The following is a 27,281-nucleotide window of genomic DNA, read 5'->3' as shown; positions in this document are numbered from 1 at the left end:
ATGGGGATGCTTTTATTAATGCAATTTGTGATGAAATTTGTGACTACCCCGATGAGCTTGCTACCTTATACGGAAATACATTGCTTTACTTGTTGGATCACCATGATCCTGTTAATCACGTATGATCTTCCAAACTTTCATATATTCAGTTGTAAGAATATTGGTGTTCGACCTTTTGTTCCATGGTTGGATGATGAGATAAGACTGACAAAGGGGGAAAGCTGAAAGAACATGGAGGGTTTGTAAAGCACATGTCGATGTATTGTCTTATTTTGCTTTGAGAAATCAAGTAAAGTTTTTGGAAGAAAAAGGCTCGTCACGACTTCTACATAAGCTTTCTACATACCTCGAAGACATACAACAACGACAAGTTTATACTAAACCATTGAATTTATTTGTTTTGCCGGACAAAACAAAGCCGCGGTAGGGGTAGGGGGTAAGGAACCACCGTAAGTTGGGTAGGGTGGAAATGTATTGAAAATTGATGCTGCTAATTAGCTACAAGAACGAGCAGTGATATGATACAAAGCTAGCGACCTCACGCAAACATGCGATCGGCCCAGAATTGAACTACGCATAATACTGCTATTGGTTGAAGTCCAATACTGTACGTAACCCTTCGTGACATACCTCGAAGACATACAGCAACGACACTTACATACAAATACATTGACTTTATTTGTTTGCCGGATAAAGCAAAGATGCAGCAGGGGTGCGGTCAAGGAAGCACCGCAAGGCACCCCCCTGATGCGGCTCGCCCAAACCGCCAGACAAGTAAAATCATAAAAACCGAAACCTAAGGAAGCAGGGAAAGCGGGAGGTGAAAGAAAAGAAAAAGGTTAGCGAACAGGCATATGCTGAGCAAGTAGTTTCGCAACCGAAAGGCGACGTTCCAGGGGCTGTGCAATGAGCAGGAGAACCGCGTTTGAAGACAAACCCCTTGGAGGCTAATCAGTCCTACGGGCGACTGCAGTCTGTAATTTGACAAGATTTACCAGAATCTTTTTTTAGGAACACGGCGAATAGGGTGAACACAGCGAGGTTTAACTTCAAGCTGAGAAATACGGCCTAGGGCAAATTCCTTGGAGAATAAGCGCTCCATTTCTGGTTTGAATTTCGGGTACGCAGCACTAGAGTAATTTTCCGATTTCTAGTCGGAGATAAATGAAGGGTCAGACTCGGGGATATAAGTCGCGGGAGGGGCGCTGGGCGACGGCGGCGTCAAAGTATTTGGCGTTCAAATCATTTAAGATTGAACCCCAGCTAAAATTTTCCCGATCCTTACTCGCACGGCTATCCTGATCAAAAGATGAAATGGCCCTTGTCTGGAAACGCGTCCCTTTGATCGTGAGGAACTTTAAATAAGTGCGGTATTCCTCGCCTCCTGTGGGTCCTTCGTGAAAAGCGGCTCTAGAATCTTTATGTTTGCGAGCATTAACTAGAACGCCTTCCAAACTAAAATGTGGTGTTCCAATTTGATAAAATTCAGAGTAAATACTAAGAACTACTACAAAAATGGCTACTTTTTCGGTGTAAAATAAAAACCTGTCTCGGAGAAAAGTTAGTTTTACGTTGCAGGCTTGGAAGTTCCGTTGGAAATGAGTGCAAAATTGGCCTAAAGTGAAACATGGAGCTTAGACGGAAATCTATGATTGCCATTTAATTCCAAAGACGATTTTTGCAATATACTACGAATCTTAAACTGGTGTTAAAACTCAGAGGAAAAGTTCCCCTGTTTGCAAGGAATGAAAAAATTCTTCCAAGCAATTCCCTATTCTTTATTTGAACTAAAATGTAATGTTTAAGTCACGCATAAGAAACCAAATGATTTTTTTTGAATTTCTTGTCTCGAGAGGTACCTCCATAGAAAACGATTCAAAATTTCGGATCCCCCAAACAACACAAGAGAGGATTCAAAATTTCTGATCCCCCAAAGAACACTAGAAAGGGTTCAGAATTTCTGATCTCCCAAAGAACATTAGAAAAGGTTCAGAATTTCTGATCCCCCAAAGAACACTAGAAAGGGTTCAGAATTTCTGATCCCCCAAAGAACACTAGAAAGGGTTCAGAATTTCTGATCCCCCAAAGAACACAGGAGAAGATTCAGAATTTCTGATCCCCTGCAAAGCCAGTGTTACATCCAATGCAGCCACATTAAATCATAACATTGAAGACAGGGTTTAGATCTTGCTGCCTGCCTGAACAATGTCTAATCAAAATAATTTTCCATGATACCAATGTTCAATTAGAAATTTTATACAAATATAGCATAATTCTTAACAGATTCCATACACTCAGATTATGCTGAGAGAGTGATGAAGAACAAGTTTCTTCACAGCAGTCTATTAATATAAGTAACTGTAAACATCACACATTGTATTACAATGATCTATGCACTTCAAAATTACAGTAGCTGTAAGTTAAAAAAAACAAACAATATCAAACAGTACCTAAGAGGATAGGAAAGTTCAGAATTGACCAAAACAGTAAGATTACTCAAACTGCACAACTGTAGGCATAAATGCAGACTCCACTTTCTCTGTCAGAATTAACCCACCTTGTGTGAAGGAAAAATTTCTAACAATTTCTGTTTAACATGGAAACAAAGCACCTCACTGTTATAAAACAAAAAGACCGTTCAGGAACATACAGTACATTACAGGGATGACAATTTAAGACTGCAATTTACATGTACATTTAAATTTGCAGTTGATACATTTAAGTGGGTCAATGTACTCTACATACATGTATACAGTGTCCTCCAAAAACCTGTTGTCATATAGCAGAGGCCATGGACTTAAGCTTTGCCCAACACGTTTTTACATCTTCAATCTAACTTTTTGAGTGGGCTACCAGTTCATTCACACTTCAGTTACGCAACCAGTTTAACCATGCTCAAAGGAGAAGAGTGTGGGTAAAATTGTTTTTATAAAGACCTGACAGATATGGATGCAAGTATTGTAGCTAATGCTACAAGCAATTCTATTCTTTCTTTTTTAATTTGGCATACTCATCTTGGAGATGTTTCCTGGTAGCGGGCAATAGTTAGCTGCCCTCAGTTAAAGACGCCCTCCCAAAAACGATCATATCTTATTACTGGTTTATTACTAACTTCATGCTACTTGCAACTGTCTCATTCCTGGTTGACGGATGAAAATCTCTATCTTTTTTCTATCCAAGAGGTTTTGTAGATAGAGGATAGCTATCTTTGGCATGGCTTAAAGCTAACTAATATCTATCCATCAGATAGTTAGGAAATAGATAGACTAGCTAAAAACTAGCTTCCTGTGTAGATAGTCAACAGATGCTTAGATGGCCTATCTATCCACTAAGTTGTCTATCCAAAAACCACCACTAACTGTAAGCCAAAACCTAGGCTATCTGAAGATTAGTCCGTATATTGAACAATAAAATTGCCCTATCCTATCTGAAACCTACCTCTGCTGTAGTTAGTAAAAAGATAGCCTATCTGAAAACTACCCATCACTCATATCGCACTGTGATAACCTACCCAAAAGATAAGATAAGATAAAAGATAAGATAAAATTTTATTTTATTGTACACTCCTTAAAAGGTTTTTCAGTGAACAATATAATACATGAGGTGAAATAAGTACAATACAAAAGCCAGAGATAGTAAAAAGATAGCGGCCAATCTAAAAATTATCCATCACTCATGTACATGTAGCATTTTAATATTACCCTAACCAGAAGCTTTCTTAGTCACAGGTGGTGAAAATATAGCTAACTATTGAAAACTCTTCATTAATCATTTTATATGGAACTTTGATAACTACTCTTCAAATCCTAAACCTAAGTAAAATCTCTGTATTTACATAGGAAAATGTATAAATAACTCATAGTTTTATTTAAACCTGCTACAGTTGTACATTAAAATTTAACACCAAAAACCAGGCACATACAGATGCAAAAGGAGAACAAAATCTGGCTGGAAATGAGTTTCCATTATGTTGCGATTTATCACAAAACTTATTTAAATTTAACGTATATCTTTCTAAAATCCTGTTTGAAACACTTCTCAGCTACTTAAATTGGGGTCTAGTAAATGTTTACATTCTTCAGTAAATTTTCATGAAATGTAAACAGATTTCATGACCGGAAAAGTACAAAATATTCTTGACATGAATTTCAAATTTCAATTACATTAATTTCTTCATGAAAGTATTTTTTTCAATTAATTTTATCCATGAACCATGGGTTTTTCAAATTATGGTAAGACTTATGTACAAAGTTCCGGAAGTGGTTAAAAGTAATTTTCCGTAACCTAGCTGTGAATTATATCTGCTGTTCTAAATAACCTCTATTTGCATAGCGAAATGCCAAATTATAAAGAACCTTTGAAACACTGCCCAATTAAAGAGAACTTCAACCACCCTAATGGAAATAATATCAGTCTTTTGCAACTCAAGTAATAAGTGGCAAACAAAAGGTCTTGATAATGTAATATGCAAATCTAACATAACCTCAAGAGCACCACCAATTCAACCTGAAAATCAAAAAGGTGAAGGATGTTGCTTTTTGATATCTTGTGTTTTAGTAAGGGTTTTTTAAAACATTTGGCAATAAAAATAAACGGTAAAAGTTTGCGACGTTTCGACCGCTCTTCGGTCATTATCAAGCAAGATGTAAGAAGTAAAATTTGCATAGATATATATAGCTACAAAGAGGTAAGAATGTGTGAAAATTATTAATGAAGTAAAAATATGTAAAAAGTATGTAAAAGAATTTACAAAGTAGTGCTTAAAACAATAAAAAACATGTAAAACTAATTTAAAAAAAAAAAAGATTATTTAAAAAACTTTCGCACGAATAGAGTCAGATTGTACCTTGAGGCTTGGTCTCAGTTCGTGAATAAAAAACATTTCAAAAATAAGACAGTCAAACTTGGTTGTACATTTCTTTAAAATCAAAAAGTTATTAGTAAGATCTTTAGGGACCAAAGAATGTTCCTCGCGAAAATGTTTTCCAATTGATGATGATGGGTTTTTGTGCTCATCGACGCGTTGGTGCAAGTGCCGGCGCGTAAAACCAACATAACCTGCATCGCACAGGTCACATTTAAAATGGTACACAAGGGACTGTTGGTTAACGACCGGCGGCTTGACTTCACGTGATTTCAGGTCTCGCTCAATCTTGTGGCTGATGAAAACAGGTTGGATGATGGTGTTTATTTTCGTGCTAAGATCTTTCAGTTGCGTGCGAAGAAAATCAGCTGAAGCTTGGTCTTTAAATGGTAGGACAATCCGAACGGGCTCTGGACTGTTGTTGTCAGTCGGTGAAGGAACAGGTTGCTCAGAAACTTTGATGGCAATGAAGCGTGTTATGGTTGAATTAATTAACTCATCTGGGTATTCAAGACGGGAGAACAACAACTTGAGACGATCGCATTCTTCGGAGAAGTAGGTCCAGTTAGAAGAAAGTCGAAACGCACGATCCAGCATAGTTTTTAGTAGGCCGCGTTTATAACGATCGTCAACATGACTCTTGTAGTGTAACAAGAGACCAGAGTTTGTGGGCTTCACATAAACCTTTGTCTCAACGTGGTTGGATTTGTTGAGCAATTGCGTTCCAAGGAAAGGAAGCATGCGGTCATTTTCTATCTCCATTGTGAACTTAATAGAGGAGTGGCAATCGTTCAGAGTCTCCAGAAAGTTGTTGGCTGATGCTTGGTTAGGCATGATGGTCAGTGTGTCGTCGACATACCTTCTGTAGTAGCTGGGCATCTTTCCTCCACGATCCAGGGTTTCCTCAATGCTACACATAAAGACATTGGCGAGCAGGGGTCCAAGCGGGGAGCCCATGGCGACACCGTCGGTTTGTTCATAAAGTTGAACGTTAAACAGGAAAAGTTGATCTTTTGTTGCCCCTTCTAGGAGATGGATTAGGTCCTGTTTGCTGAGATTAAGGTGGTGCGTTTGATTAAACCAGTCATTAGCAAATGCTTTGTCAGCAAGGATGTGTATTGTTTCTTCAAGGGGTACATTGGTGAACAACGAGGAAACATCGTAGGAAACCAAAACGTCACCGTCTTTGAGTGTCAATGAATGGACTTCGTTCACAAATTCGAAGGTGTCGGTTATCGTGTAATGATTAATAGCAAGCGGTTTAAGCTTGTCATCTAACCATTTCGCCAGCGCATAATTGTAAGTCTGTGTAGCTGACAAGATAGGTCGCATAGCTAGCTTTTCACTCAAAGACGGTGACGTTGAAAATAAAACCTTTCACTGTCCGGCATGAAACTGCAATTTTTGTCTCGATCCTTTGGCGTGGTTTCAAATCGTTATTAATAATGACCTATCTGTGAATATTTCATTTGTGTACTTTTCTGATGCCCTTTGCTCTGTGATCCATTTTGCCTGTAATGTGGTTAAAGTTACTATCCAGTCGTTACTTTTTAGCTATCAGACATCTAGTTAATTTCTTGTGAATTATAAATAGACGGCTATTTCCGTCCTGTCACCTGATAAGGGGGAGCAGAAATTCTGAATCCTTTTAAGAATTATAGGTAGATGACGGCTTTGTTCTGATAAGTCACGCACTGGGGGATCAGAATTTTTGAATCCCTTTGAGTCATGTGGGATCAGAAATTCTGAATTGTTGTAGAATTATAAATCGGCAGCTCTTTCTATCATGTTAGCAGATTTGGTGGGGGAGGGGGATCAGAAATTCGCCATACTTTTAGAACCATGAACAGATAGCCGTTTATGTTCCGTGAGGTGATGGGGATCAGAAATTCTGAATGCATTTAGAATTATAAGTAGATGACTGTTTTGCTCTGACGGGTTGTGGACTGGGGATCAGTTTTTTGAATCTATTAAAGTCTTGAAGGATCAGAAATTCTGAATCCTTTTAGAATCATAGATAGATGACCGTTTTATTCTGATAAGTTGTGGGCCGGGAGATCAGAAAATCTGAATCTCTAAAAAAAGGAAAGCGCGATGGGTGCGCGATCTTTTTTACATTCACGATCTTTTTTACATTAAAATGTACATTTTGGTGAAATTGGATGTATTGTCCCTGGCGGACTCAACTGAACACTTATTTTTCTCCTTCCAATAAGCCAAAACCTTTCGGAAACACAAACTTTTTCGGCATCAACTACCAGTACCCTTCAGAATTTTTCCAAATTGGAATGACACATTTTAGTTCGGAAGGCGTTCTAGGCATAAGACAGCTGCAAAGGTATTAGTTGTGTACCATCGGCGCTGTAGATGTAATCATAGGTTTACCGTCCGAAGTCAAGGTCATATCAGGAACGCCCAGAGTTGCAGCCGCTGGGGTTTTGGCCACGTTAATTTCCTTGGAGATTGAAAGGCTGGAAAACGCGACTTCAATGTTTAAGAGCACCTATCGGAAATTGAAAAGATTTCATTCATCTGACTGGTAGATGGCCAGGGGCTGTTCACTGCCGTGTTGAAGGCGAGAGATTACACGCCTGAGGATGATCTTGTAGCGCACATCGAAACCCATGTCAACCAAATCTTTCTCGGTTACAGCAGCGAACGAATATTGAGAAGTGATCATCTGATTCTGCGCTAGAACGTCCATTACCTCATTAGAGATGTTTTTACTACGACAGAATTTGGAAAGCCAGCTCCCTCAGGAGTAGACGGCTTTTTATGCTTCTTTTTGGATTTTTTGGAGCCATATTGAAAATTGTTGCTGCTAACCTAGCCTAAGAATAAGCAATAATGCCATGGGCCCGGAAATGATTAACTTCGTCTTGTCCTGCTATTGGCTGAAATCCAATACAGTACATCAATGAGAGCAGCATTGACCAGAGGAGATAATTCAGAGCAAGCAAATCTCTGCTTAATTTAGCCAAACTTTCTGGTTTCCAGCATCTGCTAATGACTATCAGCTCGCGAATGATTTTGGTAAATTCTTCACTCAAAAAAAAAAAATGCTGACCTCAGGTCTGAAATTGAAAACCAAGTCTGCTTGCCGGTCGTTAGCAACAGCATAAGAACTGTAACTGACCCTTCTTTTTCAGAATTTAATCTGTTGTCCGAATCTGAAGCACTCGATGTAATTACAGCATCTTTGAAGAAGTGTTTTCCTCTTAATACTATTGCAAGCAAGCTCCTTATTGGATGTGTCGATGTGCTACTACCTCCGATTACAATACGGATTAATCTTTTGCTCGACTCTGGCTACTTTCTTCAGCTCATTTCCTTGACAGTCTAAATGCCTCATCCAGGCTCAAAAGCCTGTTTCAGTGGCTTGCATCGTACATGGGAATCACGGGTGTAGTCGGATCTGGGTCATAAGAGGAAATAAGCACGAGCAGACTTCTTGGTTAATCCCGTCGAGTGCCCGTTAATGGTGGGGCTCCCAGCTAAATTGGACGTGCTTCTTGACTAGCTCTCTCAGGGGTGATGTCAGGTCAACTACTGTAGCTTAGTCGAGAAGCGATTCAGGTTACTAGGTTACCATGCCCAGGATGGTCTGGAATTCCCTTATGTTTAATGGGCTCTTTATGTTGAGAATTGCTTCAGATTTCCCCTTCCTCGTTGGAGTCCATTCTCAGTAAGAATGTGTCCATGGAAGTCAACTTGTTTATGCTTGAACTACAACTTTTCAGAATTTAGGCTGACGTTATGTTTGAGAGTAGCGTTGAGTATTTCGCAGAATGTTTGGCTAGAGCCACATACTACGAGTCGTCATTAATCCCCATTACGTTGAGGATGTCTTTGTATAGCTTATCGAGTTTTTGTTGGAAAATGTCTTGGGAGAGCTTGACCCCGAAGGGTAATCGTCCGAAGGGGTATTAAATAGCAGATGGCTTAATTCGTCGTCGAAGGCAACGTGCTAATAACCCTTCTTGGGGTCGACGACGGAAAAGAACTTCTTTCCACGTAGCTGTGGCAGGAGCTCAGCAATCGTACGGGTGTAAAATCCCTTCGACGGCGTATATTCTCGTTGAGGTCTTTAGGGTCAAGGCAAAGTGTGATCTTCCTTCTGCCTTTCGGAGTTCCTTTTATGTTATATACAGCTGAATTTATCCAATCGGTTGCGATCCTTTTTGCGAGTTTCTTTATGTATATTGGTACGATATCTGTACGATAGCTATACCAGTGTTTCTATTTCGGAGCCTCCATATCCTCTTAGAACATTGCTGTATGGAAGAATAGTAATCGAGAATCGGAAGAACTGGAGATTCTATGAGAGATTCTATGACGGTTATCACGCAGGCTTCTAGTCCGGTACCTGCTTTCAAGCTCATGTCTGGAAGTTCATTAATTTTGATCTTGGCATTGACCTTGTCTGGATGGTTGTGGAGTGTGTTTATTACATTTTCGTGAGTTTGCTGACCCTTTGTTCAATGGGAGTTCCAGGAATTACAGTGATGGGTTTCGTGTCTCTCTTTTGTTTTCTTTTGATTCTTCTTCATAAGTGTACGCATTAAAATCATAATCAAGGGGATACTCATCTTCTAGGTGGATGCCTTGGCCCTGGTACTCTGGAATACTTACGATCTGGTGAGCCTTTTCAAGGCTTTGCTGCATTTACAGTCCTGTGTTATGGCCGGCCTTGCCGCGGTGGCCTCTCTCCAGATATCTCGAGCGGTCCGGGTTCGAGCCCTGGCCACAAATTAAGATAAGGCATGGCTAAGCTTCTCCCAGTGTCTAGGTGCTGCTTGGTTGAAAAACACCAACACACAATTAATCGTCACCTGACAGCTATGAAAGTGATGGACTACTGTTTGACTGGCTGGAGTCGCTGTATGATTGTACTGCATGGGCAAACTGGAAAGAACTGGACGGGAATTCTGAGCCTGTTGGCTGACAGGAGAGCTGATGATGGATAAAATCTGTCGCTGTTGTGCTTCGTCACCTTCCTTGTAATCTGCCAGTGAACGCTCGCTTTTGCGCCCTGGTACACCGATGTTAGCACTTCTTGGCTGATTCGACTTCACTAGCGCTTTTTGTACCGAATGGTTGATTAACTTTCTTCCGTCTAAATTCAATTCCGCTTCCAAGGCCATATTTTTCATGAAGGAGTCGATCTTATTGAGACCCATCCTCTGTTTCTTGTACCACACTTCGGATTTCGGATTTTCAATAATGGCGCGATAAAACGGACCACTGTTTTGCATTTCTTCTTCTTCACCACAAAGACCAAATTGAAGGGTGAGCAGATTCCAAAGAGTATAAAGGAATGACTTTAGAGTCTGTTCGCCAAGTAAACGATTTTTTCCATAGCTGCTCTTCATCTTGGACTGTAAGTGCTTTCGTTGTATTTGGTTGTTTTCCGTAGCCTTTTTCGCGAAGAGCTCTTGCTTTTTCCTCCAGGACCTGTCTGCACTTGACGAGTTCTCGGTCCGTCGCTATGTATATTTTGCTGTCATTTTTTTAGGGCAGCTAACATAACCCTTAGATTGTCCGGCTCATAATCGGAGCCATCGCTTTTGCGAATTTGTGAGAGACATTGTTCCAGTTCTTTAGCTTCGTATTTGGAAATGTCATCGTCAAGACCATTGCTTTCTGCCCACGACTTCCAAACATTCATCCACGTGTTAGTAGTTTTGACTGTATTTTTGTTTACTGCTTTTCGGCGAGCTTTTGTATTTCCTTCCCGGAAATTTCCGAGAATCTTGCCGCCATTTTTTTTTAAACAAGAGCAAAACGTTATTGTGTTTAGCACGGCCCCATGCCCCACTGGGGGCAATAAGGATTAATAATGATGATAGTGTTTAGTGTTGCCGTGGCAGCCTTGTTATAACATTCATCTCTCGATGTTATACCGCTATTACGTGGAAATAGTGATGCTATCAACCAATCAAATCTCCAAAATTTCTTGGCTTATATTATAAACCCTGTGATGGACTAGCATCACATCCAGTGGGGAATAGAAAAACTATTAGTCGCTTCATTTCTACAGAAACCAGGATAAGCTCTGTCTGCAGACTGAACATTTTGTTTTTACCTTGCCGCTTTGCTTGCATTTTGAAGTTTTGGCAAAGCAACTTGGTGATCCATCATGGGCTTTTCCGCATCCGACGCAACGTTTTCACTTGAGTTGAAGTCGGCGAGGTTTTCTTCTGGTTGAATCTCTTTAGTTTGGTCGCCGTAGGAAGTTTGGTGTTTGAAGTTCTGTATCAGTAGAGATTTTTGGGTGGAGTATCCGGATTTTCGTTGAACTGTGTGGAGATCCGATTTCTCCTCACCTTTGGAAATTATCTTTATTTGTGCTGTCCTTGACCTTCGTGAGGTCGCAGGCTTGCTTGAATGTTAGCCCGTTATCAAATGCTATCGTGTCTTTGCATGCTTTATCTGAGGCGACGCCAAATACCGCCATGGTATCTGCCTTCTTCTATTAATAGTCGCGCTTTAGTTACGAATTCCTCAAATTGTGTATTTCCCTGCTTTAGGGATAGAAATTGGTACCTAGCGAGGATATGATTACTTTGAGGCATTGTATAAGCTTCTAGCGCCGCCATAACTGGAACGATCTTGAGGTTGTCGCCATTGTTGGCCCACGTGGTCGTATTATAGATTTCGAAGCCTATATCGCCAATCCATGACAGCAGCAATCTCGTCTTCTTCGACCCCTGGACTTTGTCGAGCAGCCCAGCGAAGATGAGTTTGCATTTCTGTTTGAACAGTTTGAAACTCTTTTGAATAACTCCTGGAGTGCTCCAGTCCAAAGATGGTGGTTTGAATCGATCGGCCATGTTGTTCTTCAATACTTGAATGCTTGAAGTAAGTGATGCTCTTTTTCCGTGGGATGCCTGTGGCAGGTCCACGGCAAGGTTTGCCTGGCGTTGCTTTAATTTTTCATCATCGAGGCAAATCGACAAATTTGATTCACAATGAAATGCACGTCACAGCTGGAACTATTTTTGGAAGCACAGGTACGATGACATGAGTTTAACACGAGTAAAAGAACTGCAATTTTACTTTGATCACTCGAAAGATTCTGGGAAGTACTGTGCATTGAAGAGTAGTAGTGTAGTGCTGTGAATATTCTTGGTTGTTCGTAGCAACGTGTTCAGTAGACGAACAGAAGGGAAGATATTTTAGAAGGTCGTTTTGCTGCATTAACCTTAATCGTTACTTGTTTCTACTTTGAGTATTAAATTGAGCTGTGAAAATTGCCTAGAATTCGCTGATAATTTGTTCGGTTTGACGCATGGAATCAACGAGTGTTTACTCAGCCTACGTGTCAAACAAATCAAGAATTTCAACAACCGAACCTGCGTGTTCACCCGGCCTACGTGTCTAACGCTGAGTCTAAACAAGAAGTTAACTCTGACACACGATATTTATTGAGTCAGTGTATTCACAAATCAAGGGTTCCATCACGGAAAACGCTTTGTTAGTACACAACATCGACACTAGCCATTTTAATGGCTCAAATATTTGTTGTAATTGCAATTGACATATTTGAAGCCTCGAAAGTTTGACTCTATCGAAACTCTCACAGTTCAATCCAGAAGTCGAAATCATGCCACATGTATGCTTAGGTTTTGTGTATTCTTGCTGACATTAAGCTTACCTGTTTACCAGAAGATACATGTAAATAGTGTTTGCGGCAAGGTTTATTTCAGTCCATGTTTATTTTATTTTCACTGCTCCACTGTTAAAACATAGGCACGCAAGGCGTGCAAGCGTTATTTTTGTGAACTAAAAGTCTCGGAGATAGGAGTATTCATGGAACTGTTTACAGTAATGATTTGGTTAATTTGACAAGTGTTTTTTTTGGTTGCGATGTACAGCAAGAAAGAAACTGGGAATTTATGATGTACATACGATGTTACATCGGTAATGGTAAGATAACTAAATAGTAAGCCATAAAATGTTTGACTGAACAAACTACAGTAATCTGACACGGCTCCAGATTAATGTAGATACCATCTTATTTTCTAGCACGCAATTTAATTCGTTCTTTGATACAACCCACACTGTGATTGGTGTGACACGCGCACATGCATAACTCCCTCACTCACCTTCCAACCTCCAAGAGGAATTTTGCTCAAACATACTCAAGTTAAGAGAACTTTTCTCATTTTATACGAGCCGCAAGTTTACCCTTTTTACACAGCACAACGCAACAATACTACTCCACCGAAAATAGAAAGAAAGAGAAAAAAACCTCTTGGACACGTTGAAAGTCTGATTTAATTGAATTGCACTGTAACTTGGTGCCACGCAGTCTTCAAAGAACATTTTAACAGTTTTCATGCCTTTTACCTTTAAAAATATCGGACTGAAAAGAATATCATAAAACGCCCATTACATAAAAATATGAAACTGCTACTGCAGAGACGTAAAAGCCGTCCAGAAATGAAAGCTTCTTTTTTATTTAATATCCCGGGAAGAATAGCCGATAACTTGTCAGCTCGAATTGAATTTACTCCCATATAAAAAAAAGTGTTAAGTTACCATTTGTAACTAAAGATAGCAAACATCTCGTGTGAACAAGTGGTGACGATTCGTCAGCTCTAATTGAATTTACTCCCTTGTGAAAAACAAGAGTGTCAAATTTCCCTTTGTGACTAAAAAATAAAAAGCTGTTTAATTTCACTTTTCCAGTTAACATGAAACCAAATCTAAGAAGTCGCCGGCTTGTTTCTCTGTTTGCGAAAGAGGGCCAGAGTTTTCCTGTTCAAGGTTTTCCTTCCGTTAGTCACAGGTTCCGATTATTTAAAGGCGTAAGACACTCAACTTTTGCAAGTGTCGATCAGCTGCTAGCTGTCGCTAGCATAACCAGGCATGCATGGTGTCTGTGTTAGATGTACAGAAATATGTTACCCACCATTTACAAGGAAAGCGTTGGTGACACTTCCTAACCCCATTGAGACCTATTACGAGCCCCTAGCTAAAAAAATCACAGCCATACATCAACGAACAACAACAAAAAAAAGACATTTTAAAACACTCTTTTACGCACAATTTTTTTTTTAATAACACAAAAAAGCGTCAGAGTTTCTCCTACATAATGGTTATGCTGCGCTTGCGCGCGTAAACATAAAGCCCGCATTTGGATGCTTTAAATAGTACTTGCAACATGGAGGCATAAATTATGACTTGTGAGATTCTTTAACATCTCTCTTCTGCGCGAATAAATTATTAAAGGTAATCTTGGCTAAAAACAGTTTTGTTCAGAATCACAAGTTGGTGTTTGTTTTAAATTATTTCAGTGATTTAAAGTCAGTAAAAGACCTTCACCTCATTCCAACAAACAACAGCACCAAGTCGAGGTCAGGGTGTACAAAAATACAGCAAATATATGAAAATATCCAATCCAACCTCGCTCTGGTGCTATTGTTCGAACGCACTGAAGTGGAATGCGGGAAAGGTCTATTCTTTGCCTGTATTAAAAGGCTGGGCGTTTTCCTTTTGCAATTTTTGAATTTAAAGATTTAAGTGCTTCTAATCGTATGTAAATCCTATTCAGGATGATTATGCAGTCCCACGAAAAATCATCTTCCCTAGACTCCATATTGAGATTTCCGACCATACAATGACGGCATAAGTTAATATAAAGTAAGCATGGTGACACCCAGGGATTTAAACTGAAAACAAAACAGTTAGTTTTCAAACCACGTAAAGCCACAAGGTATACTTTGGAACTTAATCTGTATTTGAGCCAAGATTCCCTTCAGCCATTGAGTGCTAAACATTTCATTTTATTTATTTATTTATTTTTTTTTGTATTTAGGTTCACACTAGGCAGTGGGCTTGTCGTAATCCTTCAGTTACCTGTAACTGTGGAGCAGTGTTAAGAGATCATAATGACGTAATTGAGTTCAACTGTTGTAACAAGGACCTTATGTTTCAACGTGCCACGCCATTGCAAGTCAAACTGCGAAGCCGCCATAAGTGTTTGAGGCCTGGAATTTCTATTGGAAGGAAATCTAATGGTGGTAACGATGATTACACGGTAGATACTTGCTCATTGTTTGCTATTGACGTTCTCAAACACTTCAAATAAGTAGGAAAAAGATTTAGTTGCAACATTATACAATAAAGCTTCTTATGTTTTTGTTTTCTTTTTGTTTTTTTGTTTTTTGTTTTTTGTTTTCTTTTTTTTTCTCGGTTAGTGATCGGTCGGAATTTAACAAATCCCGCAATCTAATTGGTTCCGGGAGCAGGCAGAATTTTCTCATCCGGCCCGCCCACGAAATCGTCTTGTTTATCTATTTTCGAGAACGAGTTAGCGGTAAAAACTGTGCCCTTTGTCTTGAGTATGGCCATCGGCCTGCGGCTTCTGGCCATACTCAAGACCTCGGACACAGTTTTCGGGCAGGTTGTTATCGCCTTCTATCCTTCTTCGATATGCAGTCGACTCTCGATAACTGGATCCTTCAGGGGAAATTAAAAAGGTTCGAATGATCGGGAGTTCGAGTTATAGAGAGTTGAGAACGCGAAAGAATATTCTAGGGTCTGGATAACTGGCAACTGACGAATGGCCAAAAAAATTACTGACAAGTGACAAAAACCCCAAAATTTAACTAGCAATTGAAATTTGCAGTAAGATTTACTGACAATTGACAAAAGGCGTCAGCCATTGTTATTCATTTGAAATTCATCGAAAATAACTTTTTGCGGTTAAAATATCACTAATTCAACCTTTCGAGTTTAATATTCATGCCGTTTAAACTGTGTACTAGGTCTGTTAATAACTACTTAATAACTGAGAGTGAGGTCGTTACGGGAAAATCTCAAACTGAGGCCTTGCCGTATTGACCTCGCTATCGCTTGGTCAATACGGTAGGCCGAGGTTTGAGATTTTCCCGTAACGACCGAACGGTCGAGGTTATTTAGTTGTTTATTATATGGCTCATGAATTTAACAAAGAAAAGAAAAAAATTATTCGAGCGGAAGTCGTCAATTTACATCCGGCGATGCGCGCGTTTACCGATTCATTCATCGTCTCAAACCCAGGGCAAAACTACACAGTCAGTGACCTTTACTTATTCTGTGGAAAACACACATTTCTTTACCGGAAAAGTGATTGTCACAGCCTCAACAAGGTATTTTAGTACCGTGGTGCCACAACTTGATGGGGGATTTTTTCCGACTTTTGTGGCGAAACGTCAACGCATATAGAAAGACAGAAAGTGCTTCAAAGTAGTCCAAACCAAGGGTCTTTCGGTGAAAGAAAATACTAATGCTTCAGAATGCACTGCTCAGAATAACTCGATCTCCGCATCGCTTTGGACAACATATCTTCGCCTTCTTCATTCTGGGATTTATGGATGAACTTTTCAAGCCTTGTCTAAAACTACCTGCAGTTATCAGAAACAGTGCTACCGACAGAAACCGCCCGATTGTTTATATTTGATGATCCTGGAAGCTGATTTACACTTGCTTGTGTTAAAGCGAGAGAATCTATTTGATAAGAACTGTTGCGAAGTTCAATATTTCAGTAATTATTGTGACTAAGATGATGACATAAGTTTCTTAGTGGTGTTCTGCTCAGGATGCATGACAGATCTGCCGATGGTGTTTTTCACTTAGCGATTTTAGCTTTACCAGACTCGGTAAACTTCGATTGTTTTTCACCAGTGCCCGCCAAGGTTCCGGCTGGTAAGTCAAAAATGACTTCCATATAAATTTTGTTAAGGAAAAATCTCTAAACTTTTAGCAACTCGGATTAAATTTACTTTCTCTTACTGTTTTTAATCGGCTTTCATCGTTTCAATGCGCTTGAATTTTCAGAGCCGTGCTCTTCCTAATTTGCATAATCCGTAATCGGCCCGTGGGCATTACGGCTGCATAACGACCGTTCAGATCTCGTTCTTAGCCAATCAGAACGCGCGTTATATCGACCACAAGCCAAAGCCATATAATAATGATAATTACTGATTTGCAGTTTAACACTCATACTATGCATCCAATAATTTGATAACATTTAATTTCTTAAAAAGTGGAATAGAATGTTCAAGGAAGCTAGAAAAGGTAATGAATCTGATGGCTTTCTTTTGTATGACAAAAAGAGGTTGCAAAGTAGATTTGAAAGTGTTATCCCAAGCTATTATACATTATGATAAAAATGGATAACTTAGGGCATAATAAAGGTCCAGCAAGGTTTTGCCATTAAGGTAATACTGGAGTTTCGATAAAATTCCCACACTTCTTTTAACCCTTTTAGCAATGTACTTAATATGGCTTTTCCAGTTAAGGTGGGAGTCAATATAAATTCCTAGATATCTAATCGAGAATCCCTCAATTAAAAAAATGATTGTCAATAGACAATATAATTGATATTTTTCCTTGGACTGGGTGAAATAAGACAAAGTTTGACTTGTCAATATTAAGGGAGAGTTTGTTTGCACATAGTCAGGAATGTACCCTACTAAGTTCATTGTTAAGATTGCTTTCAAGTATATCAATATTATTTTTTACAATAACTGAGTAATTTCTCGCGCGCTGATTGGCTCATTTTTATCAGCGATTAGAGTATGAACGCATACAATTTTAATTAATGCAAGCTTTCAGGTTCAACTTCCAGGTGTCAAACTGTCAACTTTTTAACCAATGAGACTTTATCGACTTTTTTTAAGTAGCTAATCAAATAGCGAGGAAAGCTATTGACAATGTGAGCGTCATTTCGAATAAAATTCACTTATCTTTGTTTACGGCAAGTTTACGGTGTCTTCTCCTCTCATTTATTCCCAGCATTTGACCATTTTGGGGTCTTGCTATTGTAAAAACACAAATTGACGTCAGTTTTTTATGCGTTTGTCCTCTTATTGATGATAAATTGCGTCAATACATTGTCAAAGTTTACTGCGGAACCACTCCCCTGTGGCTCGTGGTTCCACAGCAACTTTGACAATATTTTGACGCAATTTATCATCAATAAGAGGACAGACTCATACAAAACTGGCGTCAATTTGTTAAATGTTTATAGAATAGGTTTGCATCATCAGCAAAAAGGTGGAAATCTAATACCTTTGAGCAGATAGAGCCGTAAAATGTTTGGGGACTTTCATATTTTTTTCTGTGCTAATGGATAAGGTTTACATAGAATTTTACTATTTATGGACATTTCATTAACACTAAAACACAGAAGCCGTTTCTCTGGCTAAACCTAACTCGAAATCAACAAGAAATAGCTAGCTACGAATTTTCCTATCGATTACGGGAAAAAAAGTCGTCAAAAAGAGGCACTCGAGACACTTCTCTCAAATACTTTCGGAGCTATATCTTGAGGCATTCATAAATACTGTAGCAGAAGATTCAACTCACAAGCTCCCTCAAATTAATGTTTTATGGCTTTTTTCAGAACTTTATTGATTACTCTCACTATCCATGTTAGAATAATGTGTATTTGGTTTTGCCCATTGCAGATATCTTCCATCAATTAAAGGCTATTGGCAACACTACGCAATATGCACCTTACTTAAGATGAAGCCACGGAGAGAAATCAAATTGCCTAATTGAAATGAATACTTGTGCTTTTAGACTGATAGTTATAGAACATGATCCAGTGGATTTCATTTTCACATTTCTTTTAATTCTTGTCGTAGAAATAGACAAGGTGGCTAATTAAATGTGCATAAATTAGTGTCAAATGGCCATTTTTTGCAGTGGGTCCCCCTAACTTGAAGGGAATAAAACATTTTTTAACTAACTTTTTGCCCCAATCATTTTCTCACCAAACCCAACATTTGTGTCAGGTTTAAGCGAGATCGGTAATTTGATCTGCCTGGTGTTCTCATGGACACACTCTTAAAAGTATTCATTATTATCGTTTAATTTCAGGTGATTTTTCCAACTGGAGTGAAAGTAGATATTGTGCGCAACTATTGGGGAATAGATGTTACAATTCTAACTAATCGAGCAGATTCAAAGGTTAATGAGTCGGGGATTTGCTTGTACGAAGACAGGGATAACCGTAGTATGACCATTGATGAATATGGTGAAACTCAAAGGTATGATCTTATAAAAATCAAAGGCTCCTTCGAGCTACCTCATGGTATTCTATGAAGTGCTGTCCTTTGCCTCTTTTGGAACTAAGAAGTGTTGCATTTGTAAGGTGTTAAGTTGAAAAGTGCATCATGTTCATAAGCAGCCATTAGTTGAGCATGTTTATAGAAATAAGGTCTTCATCTAATATATATAACATTTTGACAGGAAACACTGGTAATCCTTTTAGTGTCTTTTTTTCTGTCTGGATTATGAACATCAGCAGTGCAAATATTGTTTTGACAATTTGTGAACACTTCATTAGTTTGCACATCAGCAATGGTTGTGTTAGGGTTTTGAGCAAACTCACCCAACTCTTCATGGGTTGCGAAGTTATGCCATCTACCCATACATTTTGCACTTTTATGCCTTCAATTTTAAATAATTCACTAGTGTCTACAAGATATTTGGCTGCATCTAATACTTTCTTAGGTCTGACAATCTGAAACTGATAGTGATGCTTGTAACCAAGTCGCCTTTTAAGTTTTATTGGAATGGTATGTGATCTGCTTCTTGGCCTTGGGAGACAATGAACAGTTGAATTTACATCACTTGGCACATTGACAATGTTTCCATGAATAGACAATTGACCACCCCTAGATAGTTCACGGATTTGCATAAAAGGTATACGAGGTTATATTAGTCGCTCTTCTAGTGATGTGAAATTCAATACATTAGGCTTATAAGGAAAACCCAACTTATTGGCTTTAGAACAGATGGGTAACCTGCCTTGTTTTAGACCTTTTTTATTGCAAGTTAGACAATTGCTTTTTCAGACTTTTTTTTAGACTTTTTTTTTATTGCAAGTCATGCAGATCCATTCAATGTCATTGACACTTTTAAAACCAGTAAGACAGGACTCAACAATGTCTAGTGAACATGCCCTATATTTGTTTGGATCACATTCCACTACAGAGCACTTGAACCACAATTGGTCACCACAAGTGCATACATATTCTGGGCCACATGCAATGTTTTTGTAAAACAAATTTATCATAGAATTTGCATCGTACTTGTTTTCTTGTGGCTGCAACTCATGACTGCTACATGTTAGTAGCGATACACCTGCCAGAACCTCAGCCTTTTGTCTTTTTCTGACCGACTGTTTGGTTATTTGCCTTATGTGCTGCAGGTTGTCTGATTTTCGTTTTCTGAAGGAGCGCTGCTCAATTTCTCTGACATGTTCTGGGTTCAATTTTGTTCTTTTAGCAGCCTGGTGTTTCTTGTTTCTAAATGTTTTGCTATTAATGTTGCAGCCTTGTACTCGTTTTTTATTTTAATTTATTCTAAAGTTATCATCAGCTCTTCTGTCTTTCATGTATTCTCTCATGTATTTTCTTCTGTAAACTTTACGTTTTTCACTGTTATCAACTGGTTTGTTTTCATTTGCATTTTTTTGTTCGTTTCCTGTTGTCTCTTATCTCCATTGTTCTGTTTTCTACTACGGAAACATAATGAAATTCATCTAGGTGTCTAATGTAAATGTTTAGGGCATTTGTAACATTCACGGGTTCAACAACAGTAACTGGAGAAAAAGTTGGATTTGATTGAGCAATATGAATTGATAAATTAAGACAATAGACCCTTCTCCAAAATGGCGCCGGCCGAGAGAGGACTGGAAACTGGGGGTATAGTTTGTTGACATCTAGAGTCGCAGAGATCGATTTCCGCCATTTTTTGTCGGAAGATTTACAAAAATTGAAAATGCCACATAACTGTTGTGTCCCCTTTTGTAATGCTACATAAAGGAGGATAAGAACCTTCGATTTCACCGTTTTCTCAAGAAACGAGAGCTAAAAGACCAGTGGATTGCTAAAACTCGCCGCGACGAGGGAGATCATTTCGCTGTTACAGAGAACACACGCGTCTGCTCAAAGTACTTCTGCGAGGAAGATTACACAGTTAGCGAAGATGGAAAAGGCAAGAAAATTGTTCTGAAGAAAGGTTCTGTTCCAACTATTTTTAAATGGTCTATTGAAAAACGATCTCGGAGTACTTTTGTAAGCAAAGGAAAGCGTAACGGTGAAGCTTTGAAGGCGCCACGGAAGAAACGGCAACGAAAGAGCTGCCCGCACTGCGAAAGAAAGCAAGCTGCTATTGACAGACTGCATAGTGATCTTGAAGAAAAAAATGCATAGTTGAAAGAACTTAATGAAAGGTTCGAGCATTTCAAAAAGGAAAAGGGAGAACAAGAGGTTGCCGGCGTCTTAAAGGAGGATAAACACATGTGTTTTTCTGCCGAAAACTTCCGTAAACAGGACCAGTTAATTCGATTTTACACAGGTATTGTAAACTGAACTGTGTTTTTGCAGTTGTTTAACTTTATTGTCCGTAGATGTAAGGATATGAAATACTGGAGATCTGACATTAATGCAGATGAAAATCACTAGCATGAGCCTGATCAGCTACGTCAAGGAAGACCTCGAAGTTTGTCGATGTTTGATGAGTATTTTCTAACTCTTGTCAGATTAACACATGCCTTCCCAGAGGAGCATCTAGCTTACCTTTTTAAAATATCAAGGTCAACAGTTTCAAGAATATTCCTTTCTTGGATTAACTTGTTGTACTTTGAATTGGGATCCATTCCCATCTGGCAGAGCAAAGACCTGATTGAGGAAACTATGCCCATTCCTTTTAAAGAAAGGTACCGAGCCACCAGGTGCATTTTGGACTGTACAGAAATCAAGATTTGCAAACCTTCATCCTTGCGAGCTCAAAGTCAGTGTTTTTCCTCTTACAAAAACACTACAACTGCGAAGGGATTGTTAGGAATTGCACCCTCTGGTGCTCCTGTATTTATTTCTGATCTTTACACTGGTAGTATTTCAGATAAGGACATCACAAAACAAAGTGGAATTCTAGAGCTGTTGGAAAAGGGTGATGACTGCATGGCAGATAAAGGATTTAACATTAAAGATCTACTGGAACCAATTGGAGTGACTTTGAATATACCTCCCTTTCTTTTGGATAAAGTCCAGTTTAACGAGGAAGAAGTTGAAAATATACAGTCAGTAGCTAGTGTTCGCATCCATGTGGAAATGGCTATAAGTAGAATCAAAATGTACAAAATCATTACCAATGCTGTGCCCCTGTCTCTGGCAGGGGCGTTAAATCAGATTTGGACAGTCTGTTGCATGCTGTTATTATTTCATTCCCCAATTATTGACCAGGAAAAGTATGAAGAAGACTGATCATTCTGGTCCATAAAGTGTCTGGATTTATTGTAAAAAAAAAAAATAAACACCTTCTGTTATGTAAAATCACAACAGTTAAGAGATCCAGAGGTCTGTTTCTTTCCCTTATATTTTGCACAAAAACATGCTTGTACATGAGACAAATTTACACTTTGCATGCTGTTTGTCATCAGTTATCTGCTTGTTGCCTCAAAAAATAAGGTAAGCAGTGAGAAAAATAAAGTTCATGAACTTTGGAAGTGACTTTGTGAAAAACTCCAGGATCAAATTCAATTTTTTGTACAAAGAGATTTTCTGACCCCTCCTTAGAATGGATACAAAATTTGCTCCATAAAAACCCTGATATTCCCATTAGGCCTTGTAGCTGAAAGTAATACTTATGGTTATGTTTGAGTCTTATTTCTCCATTTTTATCTCGATGCATACAAATGTCCCTTTTAAGTTCTAAACATTCCTCAATTGACTTTCCCTTCATCGAAAACAAGCTCTTAATTTCCAGAATTCCAACCGATGGATTCTCATTAGGATCATAAATAATACCATCGGGCGAACAACCCATCCAGTAAATGTCAGGATGAATCAACAACCCACATTTAAAAACTTCTACTTGAGGGCATGATAATTCCTTGAACTCTTTGACAACCATTGGTTCCATGTCTAGACCATATTTCACGGCCTCGGTCTGCACCTTTGTTGATAAAAATAAAGTATGTAAGAACCTATCATTAACTGGTGCTTTTCTAGAAACAACTTCACCGAATCTTGAAGCAGTTATTCTGAATGCTCGCTCTTGGTACCAAGTTGAGCAACTGGACTGACTTCTCGTATTCTGCTCGATTTCCAACGCTTTTTCCCGAGATAATATGACATTTGATAGGAAGGGTTTTTCTTCTTCTGGCACTGTTGATGGTGGCCCTTTCCTAACATGTTCTGGTAAAGTAATTTCTACGGGAAAGTCAAACGCTGCCTCAAGGTCCTCACTGTAAACAGTATCTACAAAGTCCGGAGGATATATATCCCTTAACTGATTTGCTAAAGGACAGCCTTCTAAAAAATTCCCCCATGGAAGGGACTTGTGGGTTGCTGAGTTAGAGTATTGAAGCCAAGAAGCGTAAGTGGTAGGACTCTCAACTGAGATGTTGTCTCCAAGTTGTTGAACGTGTCTTTCGGTAATCAGCCGTTGTTCGATAGGTCTGGGATCGTATAAATACTCCTGTACAGTCTTAGGTGCTATTTCGCGAGGCTTTCGATCTATTCGTGGTTTCACAAACTCGGAAGCAAACCATCTTTGTGGCTCTAGCGAAGGACCTCGAGGTTTATTCCACTGTTGTGGATGGGAGGTTGGAGAGTCGTCATCATGTAATTTTACCGTTACGTGTGCAAACAAAGCAGCTAAATGCTGGCATTTCGCAGTTCCAGCTTTACATGAACATTGAGTGGTAACTTCGATGCCGTCTTCTTCGGAACTATCAAATACAATTCTTAGTTTATGTGGTGCTTTGGTTTTCCTCATCGAGCGATAACATCCTGCTTTTACGACGCAGCAATCCTCAGAAAACAATATTTTGACATTCTCAAGGTACGTTTCCAGGTAGTACTTGTCTCCTTTTTTCCTTCCCTTCTTGCTTTCGAGCCACTTATTCGCAAACTCTAAAATAGATCTCTCGAAGTTTCCATTCTGCGGCACATTTCTCTCTACGCTTTTTGCCATATTGAAACTTCATACCCCCAGTTTCCAGTCCTCTCTCGGCCGGCGCCATTTTGGAGAAGGGTCTATTGGCAACAGCTTGAATTATGATAACATCAGCCCATGTTCCTTGACATGACATTCTTTCCAAATAACCTTGCCAAGAATGCTCAGTTTTTCTCTCTACAAAACTGTTCAGGGTGATTCACTAAATACTGAATGCCATTACTGCGCACATAGAAATGACTATTAGGATTTCCTTAGAGTTGATGTGATACAGCCCTACAAAAGCAATCACCACCTCCTTCAACATCAAGTGTAGTTCTACCTAACTGAGACAATCTGAATTCTAATAAACAGAGAGAATTTGTGAGTGATATAAAAGGTACTGATTTGCAATACTCATTCGCAGGACCAGGATTTGACTCCATATCTCCACTCAGTGATATGATTCTGCTCAAAAAATGATACGTTTTCATTTGGAGCTGCCTTAATTTTCTGAAAATATTACCTTCAGCTATCATACAAAACAAAGGCAAGTTTTTATGCTTTGGAGTCCTTGTTCGAAAAATACACAAACTTAAACTTTGTCTAATGAAATACTTCTTTGAGAAAATCATGAATTTTGAACCTCTATATCACTCTAAGAAATGACAACGATGGTATCCACACAACATAGCCTTCAGCTTGGAGGATATCGTGACATTAATTTCTAATGCATAATTTCACCGACAATTCTGGAGGGTTCTCTCTCTTTCACGTATCATTCTAAACTGAGGATGGGAGGCAATGGTAGCCCTAGAATTCCATACATTCACATTTTTATCTGCATTTCTGTACTGACAATTACTTGACAACTGAAGCGGTATTTTATTTTGATTTTCAAACTGCTCGGGTATTGTAGGATTACCTTCGATAATCAATTGCTCCTGACCTTGGTGTATTACAGGTGGTATTCAGCAGGTAATAGATCATCTGTTTGGCATTTGTTTGTTGTTTGATATTTTGTATTTGTTATGGTATTTGTTATTTGGCGTATATTATATTTAGCATTTGTTTGGCAGTTGTGTTCAATCTCTATAGCTTGACACAGTTGTGGCATTTAAGTCCCAGCAAGAGGGGAACTTGACGAAAGCTTCATCGATCTCCTTTGTCATGTGACATTTTCCGAACAGCTTCCTAGCGAATTGCGAAATATTAAAAGCGCATTTAATTTTAAATCATACGTCCCGCGAGTATTTTTAGAAAATTCAAAATGCAATACAGTAGAAGGAGGGCCGCTTACCTTTTTCCCCAGACCATAAAGCATTCATTCCGAATAGTTCGTTTTGTGCATTCTATTCCTCGTCGTCCAAATGTATTTTGGAGACATCGTAACTTTTAGACTTTAAAACCCATCTCTTTCCACTCGAGCTTTCTTGAGCACATTTCCTGTTCGTTTGTGAGGTCTTCAAAAGTGTACTTTGATCAAAGATGGAGCCAAAGGAAGGAAAACTCGCCTTGACAATTTTTGCGTCGGGTTCGACACAACAGTCGCCATTTTGTAAACACGTACTGCCACCTTTGTCCCACACCCTCCCCTCACGTATACGAACATAAACAATAACACGACTTTGTGAACAAAACCAAACCTAGTATGGGGGACAGGGGGAAACGTGTTTAATTCATGTTTAATGCGGATTTAATGCATAAACTAATTGTTTAACGGAAATGAAGTGACTAATCCAACCATCACTATACCTCATGGTATGAAGTACATACCATGAGGTAAAAAAAGGAGCGAAGGAGAGGAGACTACAGGTAAAGTAATGAATGAACCAACGAGTGGACGACTGAAAAAGAAATAGCATATAAACAGCGTTCTTTCACAAATGTAGTTATAGTTGACGTCATTTTACACGATGCATCTGGTTGGCACTCTCTGATGAATAACAGCAAGCGACTCGTCATTGGCCGAAACTTATTCCCAACTCGCTTAACCTACCTGGTTTGGTGCTGAAATTTAATAAGAATTCCATTGAAGTTTGCCGACTCGCTTAACTGTTGGAAAAGTAACCGTTTCCACGGGATATCCGGTTGTCACTCGTTAGCGACCTGAAAAAACTGCTCATGAAAACGCAGTTATAGTTCAGGCTAACCGGAATTCCATTCCCGCTAACCGGAGCGCAGACTTTCACTCTGATTAGTCTGAATAACGCCCAGGTTATTTTATTTACCTTAGCACTTGATATTGAAGTCATCACGATTTACAATAAAAGTGCTACTTTGATCAAATTTTCACCCCTTGAATTTTTACGTGAATCACATAGAATTCAACGAAAGATTAAAAACTTAGTTTACCGTTTGCAAATATCTGTATTAGTTCCGGAGATATTTAAGTTTGAAAAATGTGTAGAGTTCCCTTGCTCGACTAATGCCTCAAACGAGGACTGCAAACGCGTATTTTGCGGTTGAATGTCTGGGCTAGTTCGCTCTGCGATGACTGTGGATAGTTAAGACTTTCTACCATGGCAACGTAACATTTTGGCCGTGAAGAAAGTAATTATGAGGTTTCCTTTTCCTTTTACCTTATGGTTGCATCCAGAGTAACTACAATTGCATGGCAGCGTAGCACACTACCGAGGTTGTATTTTCTTTACAAATATTGGGATTAAATGCTTGTGAGTCTTGTCATGACAATTTTAGGTGACAAATTGTGTCAACTTTTTAATGGGTTTGCTGTTTCACAATCAAGGGGCAGGTGGCGAATAATGTTATGCATGGCCAATGAATATGATATTACTGATCAGTTACTTTCGCGACATGATTCTCTCGACGGGTTGTTCGATTAATGATCGTGACTGTAGAAGTGTTATGGCCAATGAATATGACATGGTTGATGAGTTACTTTCACGACATGATTCTTTCGGCGGGTTGTTTGATTGATGATCTTGACTGTAGTAGTGTTATGGCCGCTCACTCATGTCTGGTCTACAGATAAGATGATAGAAAATACTTCTGAAGCTGATATTCTCTATCTAAAGCCTGATTGAGCCAAATACTAGAGCCCTCAAAATTTCCAATTTTGCAATTTTTTGCAACTTGCTTAGGATGTCTTCAACACCCATGGCCAGAATATTATTTTCCCCAAATAGATTTTATGATATTTAGAAACTTCAATATCTATGTAAGCTCTGCTGCTAATTTGGATTTTTGGGAACGAGTACTTTCGGAGAAATTACGAATATGGTTGTGCTTGTTTTTCCTGCTTGTTAAAATGACTGACAGGCAACATAGTAGGACGAGCATTGTCTTCTTGAATATAAAACCCAAAATACTTTAACGGCAAATTTTATAAACTGGGAGAGTGGTTCTACCATCTGTATGAATTTCATTTGAATTGGCTCACATGCACCCGAGAACCAGGCTCGTTGATTTTTACTTCTTGAGAGTGAATTTTTTGGTGAAAACATAGACC

General features: G+C 39.0%; 2 protein-coding genes and 2 pseudogenes across 2 annotated transcripts in view; 2 read left to right on the top strand and 2 right to left on the bottom strand.

The window, feature by feature from the left end:
- Window positions 1-4,810: 4,810 nt before the first annotated feature.
- On the bottom strand, window positions 4,811-6,196 carry LOC149104383 (uncharacterized). The gene has a single exon (XM_089299003.1). The coding sequence runs from the start codon at window positions 6,194-6,196 to the stop codon at window positions 4,811-4,813; it is 1,386 nt and encodes a 461-aa protein (XP_089155129.1).
- Window positions 6,197-9,649: 3,453 nt separating this feature from the next.
- On the bottom strand, window positions 9,650-10,119 carry LOC149104382 (uncharacterized; annotated as a pseudogene).
- A 7,017-nt stretch (window positions 10,120-17,136) lies between these two features.
- LOC110069672 (uncharacterized) overlaps window positions 17,137-27,281 on the top strand; it is a 146,075-nt gene continuing 135,930 nt past the window's right edge. The window contains exons 1-2 of the mRNA XM_089272217.1: window positions 17,137-17,154; window positions 18,740-18,909. Coding sequence (XP_089128343.1) covers window positions 17,137-17,154; window positions 18,740-18,909 — 188 coding nt within the window. The remainder of the gene's footprint in view (window positions 17,155-18,739; window positions 18,910-27,281) is intronic.
- LOC149104381 (uncharacterized) lies at window positions 20,538-22,184 on the top strand (annotated as a pseudogene).

This window comes from Orbicella faveolata, unplaced genomic scaffold (genome assembly GCF_042242905.1).
Source record: "Orbicella faveolata isolate gen_17 unplaced genomic scaffold, um_ofav_v1 contig_34, whole genome shotgun sequence".
Taxonomy (NCBI): Eukaryota; Metazoa; Cnidaria; class Anthozoa; order Scleractinia; family Merulinidae; genus Orbicella; species Orbicella faveolata.
This window is presented reverse-complemented; position numbering and strand designations above follow the sequence as displayed.